This window comes from Arabidopsis lyrata (genome assembly GCF_000004255.2).
Source record: "Arabidopsis lyrata subsp. lyrata unplaced genomic scaffold ARALYscaffold_103, whole genome shotgun sequence".
Lineage (NCBI taxonomy): Eukaryota > Viridiplantae > Streptophyta > Magnoliopsida > Brassicales > Brassicaceae > Arabidopsis > Arabidopsis lyrata.
This window is the reverse complement of record NW_003302477.1, coordinates 10631-20357: the sequence shown is the minus strand read 5'-3', so window position 1 is coordinate 20357 and position 9727 is coordinate 10631. Positions and strand designations below refer to the sequence as shown.

Below are 9727 nucleotides of genomic sequence, written 5' to 3'. Positions count from 1 at the left end.
TTCTCTTTTTTTGTTTTTTTTCTTTTTCTCATATTTTTTCTTTTAACGAGGCGACATACCGTCCGGTATAATACCGTATTTTTTTCAGCGATCATAGAGTGATCGTGCTGATAACGTGTTATAAATAATTACTTTATTTTATGGTGTATATAAATATAAATAATGGAGAAAAAATTTATACCCGCAGAAGGATCGGGATACTGAAAATAAAGAGATGAGAGGAGGAGAGAGATTTCTTATAACTTCTTCTCTTTGAAGTATGAATTTTGATTTTATTTATAGAGAAAAAGATAAGTTATTATGCACACATAGTGACGATGGGTTCCACACAAATTAATAAACAATTAAAAGTTTTAACGCGTGCGTATATTGTTCACATATTTGTTAGCCGCCCACGTTGATTTTCATAACACCTCTCAAATTTATGTTTTTCTTATCCACTTTCATGAATTTGTGATGATTGGCCCACCTTTTTTTTTTTCGCCGCAAGAAAAACAAATTCACATAGATTGACTACATGTATAAGTACGAGAAACACAATACCAAACCAAAATTAGAGCTTAGTTCTTGCGAATTGTGATCTACTTATTTAAACAACCTTGTCTGTGATGTAATAATCTAAAACCATCTAAATAAATAACAAACTGTTTAAAAACTTTAAACTTTTGACTTTTTTTTATTAAGAGATCTTTTATCAATGAACAATCTGACCATTCTCAACACCTAATCCATACAAAACACCAGAATATTTCTCCATTGAACCAATGAAGAAATTCTCCTGCAGCTTCCTGAATGTACACGACGTTAACAAGCTATCCGATCCCGCCTGGTGACATATCCCAACTCTCTCAACTTCAAGCAGCTCCGCCAATTTGTTCAGACCTCCATGAAGACTATTACAGAACTTCATCAAGTGTTTGATATCGTAAACCCTCGGGAAATACACACTGATCATCTCGAAAAACCCCGTTTGTGTTTCCGGCAGATTCTGACAAGTCAATAGCTTCAACAAGTAACCAAAATCATATCCGCTGTGGAATGTAACCCAATGAACGTTTTCATTCAAAACAATCCCTGATGACATCAAAAGCTCGGCGAAACGTTTCGAATCGATACCGAATTGGTTGTTTTTAGCGAAATCGATGCCTGATTGACGAAGAAGCTCGATGGAATCGGTAGCATAAATGTCGGATTCGAGGTCGAATTCACGGAAATTGAACTGCCAGATGCAGTATTTGTTGTCTGTTCCACACGTTGGGAGGTTTCCTTTCTCATCAGAGAAAGTGAGTCCGAGCTGAATCATCTTGAGTATGTTGACGTTTGTTTTGAGGGTTTCATAGTGGTACTCTGTGTTGGTTTTGAATGTTCCCACTGGTCTACACACGATTCCGGGGAACTCTGTGTCCATCGCTACGAATGGGAAATCGTCGACGACTTCTCGAATCAGAGCCATTTCTGATTCGAGATTTTCGTTTTTCCCAACGACGACAGCGTCAGCGGATTTGAATCGAATCGTCTTTTAGAAACAGCGACATGACGATGATAATGATGATGATGATGATGAATTCGAGTAAATAAGTTAAGGAGCATCTGGATCTAGAGCAAGATTCGATCTAGTTTCATCAGATCTGCAATAGATTCAACAACAAAAGAAATGAATCACTAAAAACATCCAAAACCTACTGATTTTGACATAAATCTCAAACACGATTCAATGAAAACAGAGGAACCGACAGATATATAGATAGACATATAGTAAGAGGAGTTATGTCGGCTGGGTTCGAACCTTGTAATGAAGCGAAGTGGATAGATATGTTTCTTGAGAAGACGGCGACTTTTTTCAGGCTAGGGTTTGAGAGGTCGTGGTGGTTTATTGAAGAGGATATAAATCACCGACAATACTTTTTTTTTTCCCTTCTCTCTGTGACTGTGTCCAAGCTGTTCCTCTCTTTTTGTTTTAATTTTTTTTTTTTTTTTTAAACGCTGTTTGTTTTCTTCTCCCTTAGTTTTATACGCAACTTTAGTTTTATTTTATTTTTTATATTTTTTAATTCATTTCTGTGACAATTTTCTATATTTTTAATTTCGTCGAAAATTTTCAGTAGTAGAACCCTAAGTACACTTACATTTTTATTCCCAGTGGCATTAGCCCAAACATATAAACCCCAATTATTCTTTTACAATTGAAATGCATCAAGCCGTCAACAGATATACACCCAATGACCCAAACTGAACAAAAGAAAAACAAAAAAATAGTTAAACAGTACTGAAGCAAATGAGGAGGAGAAGGAGAGAGAGAAGTATACAAATGGTGGATGATTTTCAGCTTATTCCCAGTTGCAGACTCCAAAGTTTTATCTACTATTAAGATAAATGATGATCCTGCTGGATTATTTTTATAAGATGTGAAAGGGGCCAGATATTGCGTGAAACTATTGCACACCGCGATCAGACAATCTACTTGAAGTTGCCAGATTCAAATGGTTAGAGGATTGAAAATCCCATCCCCTAAAAAGAATCAATACTCATCTCTGAGGAGGATCAACTGTCCTGACATTTGCACCCGTCATACCTTCAATCTTATCTTTGGTGATCTCCACAAAGTGACCAATTACTTCGTGAAACTGCTTAAGACCCGATAACGGTAGAATGATGGAAGACCTGTCAGAACCTGCTACCTATATTTTCATGTATTGAGAAATGCTTAATGTTAAATCCATGATACAATCGAGCTAAACCAGCAAAAGATTGTTCTTCCAAGATTACCTCAGATATCCTCAGGAAATGGCCCCTGTTATTGTTCCCAAGATCAAAGAAGAACCGTTTCTGGTCAGCTCTGATTACTTTAGAAACAGTTTCTTCCTGGCCTGGCGAGTCAACTGATCGATCCACATTATGTTCTGAAGAAGATGGCTGCTGACTACCATGGCCAGGTATAAATCCAGCCCCAACATCATCAACCAAGTGTTCCTGTCCATCAGAAGGTTTCTGTTTCCAAAAGGAAGAGAGAATGAGACCAGAGAACTTAGTTGACGGCATTTCAACCAAAACTATCAAAGGAGACGATAATACCACCTTATTTGGCATCACAAAAAGTCCTGATGCTTCATGAATCTCAGCCAATATATTCCTGAAAGCTGCCCATCCTTCATCAGGAGAGCTTCCAGCTGGAACAATAATGGTACTTCGATTTCTACTAACCGATGCTTCTGACACCTAACACCACCACACCAAAACCCATCACAACCAGAATGGCGACCAAAATGAAATGAACATTGCTAAACATATAGTACTCCCTAAATCTCCAACTCACATATACCAAAGAAAAGAAAAAACTACAAATTCATTGAGGAAAACAATACCTTCAAGAAGCGTCCTCTTCTGTTCTCACCAATGTCGAAGTAAAACACCTAAAGAAAGCAACACAGCAGAAATTAAAGAGAGTCGAAAAGTCAACGAGCGTACCCAGAGGAGAGTGATGATAAATAAAGTTAAAACCTTGGAATCAAGCTGCAATTCTTTGCTAAAAAGCTCGTGTTCCTCAGAATTGACATAGTAATTGAAGAGATCAAGGAACCAAGAGATGCCGGAGGAAGGAACAATGATGGTTGACCTCGTCGCCGACGTCTTCTCCGATATCTTTAGATACCTTCCACGAGGATTCTCCTTAAGATCAAAATAGAAAAGCTTATGCTCCACTTGCAACGTCTTGCTCACCAATTCCACATCGCTCCCTCCTCCTCCTCCGGTTGCCGCTCTTCCGCCTTCAGCTCCTCCGCCGGAATTAGCTTCCATTTCAATCTTTAATTGATCGATCGGAGTAGAAATTTCGGTGAAATCTCTTCAGTGGAGAGTTGAAAAAATTGACGTCTGATCTGAAGAGGTAAAGGAAGTGCGATTGGGAAAACGAGGAATTGGTGGAGGTGAGAGATTTCGGAGACATAAAGGGTTTAATACCGGACCGGATGTTTTAAACCGGATACATTGTTGGGTTCCAACATTTCTAATTGGTCGGGGATACTCGGATTAAGCAACAAATATTTTTTTCCGGGTCACAAAAATTTAATCTCTATACTATTAATTAAAAGACAAGTACAAATAAAAATGGGTCGGATCAAAATCAGCAAATTGACCCGAAATTCTGAAATTGGATCTTTGAAATTTTTTTGGAATATAAATTCGAATTAATAATGAAAAATCGAACTAAAATCAAATATTTATGGAAATCAAATAAAATCTGATTGTACTTATGGTAACTAATTATAAAAGCATATTCCGAACAATAGTATACATTAATTACGTATAATATATTTGTTCATATATTTTTGGAACTAATTCCATAACAATCAACGTTTTTGTCATTAATTTTGCTTATTTTAGCCAAAGATATCTTACTTGCTTTTAAAGATTTCTAGAAAATTTATCACAATTAACCCATCTATTTTAAAAAATTAAATAGATATTTTTATTTTGGTCCTGTAAATTAAATAGATATGGAATCCATGTAGCTAATTTTAATTTAATTAGATTAAATCAAAATTATGGTATTTTCATACGTACTTATAGCTTATCAAAGAAGTTTAATTTTAAAATTATAAAGATTTTTGTGGAAGCCCCTTTGGCCCATTGGTTGACCAAGGGTTGATTAATGCTTCTACACCAAAAGGTTTGGGGTTCGAGTCCCAGATATTGCGATTTATTAACAAATTTGCAGATTAATGGAGGCAAGTGTGCAAGAGATCTCCAGCGATGTACAATTATAGCCGTTCGTCATGATTCTACGCAGAGAAGGAAGTGTCGCCAGGTCGTGAATCATTGAAGGTATTCATCAAGATTACGAAGAATGAAGTGTAGTCTGTCATGAATCTAGTAAGGGTCGAAAGAAATTGCCAGTTGTAGAATCGTCTATGTAACAATTTTCATAATTTGCAATTAATAATAAATCTAGACGACAAAAAAAAAAAATTATAAAGATTTCTTGAATATAATTTTTAGAATTATTCAACAAGATGATAAATATTTATTAAATTTTGTGAATCATGAAAAATATTAATTAATTTTTTAATCATTATATTTCATCTTTCAATCTCTCATCTAACAAATAAGATACAAATTATATTATTCCAATGTACAAACTCTATTTTGTTGTATGACTAAATAATATTCCCATTAGAGCTGTCAAAACGAGTTGATTCGTCCCATTAAGTCCGTTTTGCAATAGGCAAAATTTATCTTGACATGTAGTTAGTCGGTCCGCACAACCCACGGGTAGCATATATGAAACACCAACCCATCCCACGAATGATGCTAATTTGCGGGGTTGTTCGTAGATTTGTTTAAATAATTTTAAAGTAATCAACATTTAAAATACTACTAAAATAAATAAATAAATAAATAAAAATTTAGAGAAAATAATTTTATATATCATTATATTTATAAATATTATAATTTCATTTATTAAAAGTTTTTAAATTACCACATGGTGAATAAATTATATTTTTATCAATAAATACTAACAAGCGGGCTGATCCGCCAACCCACGGACGAAAACTGATGACCCACTGCGAATCAATCCATGTAACCCACTTATTTGTGGGTTTAATATATTTTCCCAAATCTGTCCCATAGTAAGATGATTTGGGCTCGACCTGCAGTTTTTGACCTATTTTGACCGCTATAATTCCCATGAATCGTCTAATTTTTGAATTCTAAAACACAAAATTCCATTTTGTAAATCATAATTAATAAGATGGGTTTAATTATAAACAATTTAACATTTTCTCTACAATTCGCTATTATGAATATTTATAAGTACACTACACGATTCGCTCATGCACAATATTAAAATCAACGTATGTAAACTAATATTCTTCCGTGGTGGACCGCGGGTCCGATCCTAGTTAATAAAGTAAATAATCACTTTTTTATTTAATTATTCTGGCCGGCTTCAGAGAAATCAATATACAAACCGATCGGTTCAAACCGTATGGTTTGATTAAAGATGTGTCATAACGAGTTGATGCCACGTATTCATCATAATTAGGTGAACATGATGACTGGAATTAAGGATGTGTTAGTAATTTTTTTTGTCGACCATTTTTGTAACTTTTGTTTCTGAGTTCTTCTTTCTTTTGATAAGCTTTGTCCTCCTCTTAGAACCAAACATGGCGAGTCTTGGCCATATAGCCAGAGAATCCTCCGACATCAAACGCCTTGCCGAGTTTTACAAAGAGGTAACGATACCTAATCGACGTATTCAATTTCTTACACTTTTCTTTTTTATCTCTCTTCTCGGATTCATCAAATTCTCTGTTCTTGATTTGTGAATTGTTACCACCAGTTCGACAAAAAGGAAACCTTTGATTTAAGTCTTTGTAAAGATTATATACCCATCAATCTGGAATAGAATCTAGGGTTTGCAAATTGGCTTTTGATTTAGAGATTTGTGTTACTTTTGTGGATGTGTCTCGTTTCTAATTTCTGTTGAGAGTTGTCCACATTTGGAAGAGAAAAAGAACTAATATTTATCTACATGACTTGTAGTAGTCACAATGTGTCGTAATCTTAATCATTTTGATCAAATTAATGTTATCTTCATCGTAATCTTCTTTATTTTATCTTTCCTTCCTTTTGTTCTGAAACCAATGGCTTATTTTCAGGTGTTTGGGTTCGAGGAGATCGAAAGTCCTGATTTTGGAGACCTAAAGGTGATATGGCTAAACTTACCAGGTGCTTTTGCAATGCACATTATCCAGAGAAACCCTTCAACAAACCTTCCAGAAGGTCCTGACAGTGCTACCTCAGCGGTTCGTGATCCTAGCCATCTCCCAATGGGTCACCATATCTGCTTCTCCGTCCCAAATTTCGACTCTTTCCTTCATTCTCTCAAGGTATTGTTTCTTTGGCATTGCTTTGATTATACAGAATGAGGAGTTATGGAATCTAGACTGGTATGCTTCCTCAGCATCTCAAAGTTTTACTCTGTTAAGTCTTTTGACGATCATCTAGTCTTCTGCAATCGTTTCAAGAATGTTAATTTGTAGTTATCCCCCAGTGTTATTTCATTGATCTTCTCTCGTCGTTGTATGGTGTAGGAGAAAAGGATAGAAACTTTTCAGAAGTCTCTTCCTGATGGAAAAGTCAAGCAAGTTTTCTTCTTTGATCCAGATGGTATAATTTCTTTTTCTCTCTCTCATAACCCTGCTTAATAACTATAACTAAGTCACATATATGTCTACTCTTCTTATTTAGAACAACTTTGCTCAACCAATGCAGAACATGTGTCTAGGATTGTTGTTCCCGATCCTGTCTGTTTCAACTTACAGATTCTGTCGTCAAATTTTGCAGGAAACGGATTAGAGGTAGCAAGTCGATCTTGAGCGTACCTGAAATAAGGATGTGGTATCAAAACTTATATAATGCAATAAAAGTATAAATAATCAGTTTGTTGGAACAGGATAACTAAAGGCTGCATATGTAGAATATGTCTAGGTTTGATGTTAACTTGTGACAACTTACGCTTCAAAGTTCGTGTCATGTGCTTTGAATGTTGGATGTATCGCATTTATGAGCTTTTCCTTGTCTAGTTGTTGCCATGTCCCTATAACAACACCGAAGAGATTGGGATAGTTATAATAGAGAGAGAGAAAGATAGAGACCCAACTAAAAACAACCATACATTCATTACTCGATATATTATTTGTGATGAATCTATGAAATTTTGGGTTATGAGTTGTTTTGGTCGTATATGCCCTAACTCACTCGGTTCAGGCCGGTTGATTTGTATTGCTATAAAGCTTGAACGAGTCAGACCTAAACCCTAAATATCAAGGCTAAATTAGGTTTGGCTAGATCAAAGTCGGGTCTTAGTCCCGACTCCCGACCGACCTGAACTGAACCGAATTGGTCATTTGCAACATCCATATGAAGAGAACTGATGACCCCAAAAAAAGCAAAATAGAGAAAATATGTCTCAAAATTCCAGTCTAAACCAAATGGGACATCAATTTGTGGGGCTAAGTAGTTGTCCATACCCCAACATGACATGGGGCATAATGGCCTTAACATTAAGGCATTACAAACATTCTACAACTTACCATAATCTAAATCTTATGATCCATCAATCGCCGCTTTTGTGGTTCTTATTTGGTGATGGAATATTGGCGGACGAATCATGAGTAGCTTATGTAACAACAAAATATGATGATAGCTATATTTTCTATTGTGACCCACGTAAATTTATCCATATGAAAGATGAGTTCGAATCTCTTTTTTTCTGGTGCCGGATAATTACACAAAGTGGTACCACCGGTCCACCCTAGCCTTGGCAAGATGATAGCTAGGCTGTGCATTTCGAGTGTTATCCGATAAGATCTTACCAGTAATGAGAGCTAACCCTGAAGATATATGGGCTACAAGGAAAGATACTCGAAACACAAAAAGTTTCAAGCCTTTCACAAACATAACTTGACATTAGTCTCTGTAACCAAACCATCTAACCAGATACGTATTATATATATTGGATAATTCATTTACATGTTTAACTTGCTTATATCCGGTGAGGATTTGAATTGTAAATTTTTATGGATCTAAATTATCCGCACTTGACACCAAATTATCAGTAACCGATCTTTAATCCTTATTACATGATTTTATATATACAAAAATGGCCAGACTTAGTGATAGTCACTGGTAGCTAAAATATCTTTAGGATTTAACCAAACAAAAATAACCGAATGACCTGCTCGGTCGGACGGACCAGTGAAAACTCGACCTGACCTTGTGAATCGGACCGGTGGACCAAAAGTCCAAAATCAGGACCACACTAGGGGAGTATACGTACTTGAACTAACGTCTTTTGGCTTTACGTCATGATGAGTGGACCAATCTAGGTGGTGGATGAATTTACATCCTCGTGAGCTCTCTATTCTGTAATTGCAAGGACAATCATTCTTCATGTTTTGCAGTTTTTGTAACTCTGACAAACTATAAGGTTATATGAATAAACCAAAATTAATAAATACCATTCACGTATAAAGAAATACCTCCCCATGTTGAATTCAGCTTTGTACGCCAGTGTTCAGAAAGAAAGTAAATATCTGGTATTCACATTCACTCGAAAGTACAATACCCGTTAGGGAAAGTATATTTTTTGAATCTACTTTGTAAACGTTTCATCAATATAGATGAAAATTAAGGATCCTAATAACTGCATTTAGTAAATAACAAGTACAGTGACTTTGTTTTGTCATGTGGATGTGGTGATTGGTGAACACATAGTCAACATTCAGAATCTTGGTAGCTGGATTACGATTCTTGAAAATGAGATAAATCAGAAAATTGATGGTAAACTCATAATTAATGAAATTTGCAAATTACATAAGTACCCTTTTAATAAACGTAACTAAGACATTTGTGTATATATGTTACAAAATATGCCAACATATCCATTTGCTCGAAACATTTATTCTCTCTCTCTCTTAAAAATGCCAAAAATCTTGTGGAAAAGCCTACATCTTTGCTTCCCGTCGAATCTCACCAAATGCTATTCTTCGCAGTGTATTCCTCCGTCCTCCGCCGATCAAGACTTTACCGACCAACCTAGCCGTCCCTCTATCGTTCTCCTCAATAACTTCAACCTCCTCTACCACCATGACAACAACCAACACCACCGTGTCACTGACTTACCTTCCTCCTCTGCCACCACCACTCCGGCAGCCACCTCCTC

The 9727-nt window shown here is 35.9% G+C and overlaps 4 protein-coding genes across 4 annotated transcripts in view; 2 read left to right on the top strand and 2 right to left on the bottom strand.

The window, feature by feature from the left end:
• Positions 1-647: 647 nt before the first annotated feature.
• LOC9298964 (probable CCR4-associated factor 1 homolog 7) lies at positions 648-1965 on the bottom strand. Its single transcript, XM_002862840.2, is given in 3 exon segments — positions 648-1474; positions 1476-1628; positions 1787-1965. Coding segments are annotated over 2 exon segments (840 nt in total). The 5' UTR covers positions 1536-1628; positions 1787-1965; the 3' UTR covers positions 648-694.
• A 137-nt stretch (positions 1966-2102) lies between these two features.
• On the bottom strand, positions 2103-3922 carry LOC9298962 (transcription factor Pur-alpha 1). Its single transcript, XM_021017885.1, has 5 exons — positions 3499-3922; positions 3363-3410; positions 3076-3216; positions 2767-2988; positions 2103-2678 (listed from the first exon to the last, which is right to left on the bottom strand). The coding sequence occupies exons 1-5, from the start codon at positions 3793-3795 to the stop codon at positions 2526-2528; spliced, it is 861 nt and encodes a 286-aa protein (XP_020873544.1). The 5' UTR covers positions 3796-3922; the 3' UTR covers positions 2103-2525.
• Positions 3923-6076: 2154 nt separating this feature from the next.
• Positions 6077-7588, top strand: LOC9298960 (lactoylglutathione lyase). The gene is made up of 4 exons (XM_002862842.2): positions 6077-6233; positions 6660-6890; positions 7095-7170; positions 7348-7588. Exons 1-4 carry the CDS (start codon positions 6165-6167, stop codon positions 7377-7379), a joined length of 408 nt encoding a protein of 135 aa, XP_002862888.1. The 5' UTR covers positions 6077-6164; the 3' UTR covers positions 7380-7588.
• A 1726-nt stretch (positions 7589-9314) lies between these two features.
• The window catches only part of LOC9298963 (transcription repressor OFP16), a 1241-nt gene continuing 828 nt past the window's right edge, over positions 9315-9727 (top strand). The window contains 1 exon segment of the mRNA XM_021017863.1: positions 9315-9727. Within this exon segment, the coding sequence (XP_020873522.1) occupies positions 9423-9727 (305 nt within the window). The 5' untranslated portion in view covers positions 9315-9422.

Excerpts from the sequence above, each read along its gene's own strand:
- LOC9298962 (XM_021017885.1), bottom strand. The coding sequence starts at position 3,795 with ATGGAAGCTAATTCCGGCGGAGGAGCTGAAGGCGGAAGAGCGGCAACC. Across the intron at positions 3,411-3,498 it reads AATTGCAGCTTGATTCCAAG|GTGTTTTACTTCGACATTGG; the intron begins GTTTTAACTTTA and ends TGCTTTCTTTAG. Across the intron at positions 2,989-3,075 it reads TTTTTGTGATGCCAAATAAG|AAACCTTCTGATGGACAGGA; the intron begins GTGGTATTATCG and ends TTTTGGAAACAG.
- LOC9298960 (XM_002862842.2), top strand. The coding sequence starts at position 6,165 with ATGGCGAGTCTTGGCCATATAGCCAGAGAATCCTCCGACATCAAACGC. Across the intron at positions 6,891-7,094 it reads CTTTCCTTCATTCTCTCAAG|GAGAAAAGGATAGAAACTTT; the intron begins GTATTGTTTCTT and ends TGTATGGTGTAG. Across the intron at positions 7,171-7,347 it reads TTTCTTCTTTGATCCAGATG|GAAACGGATTAGAGGTAGCA; the intron begins GTATAATTTCTT and ends CAAATTTTGCAG.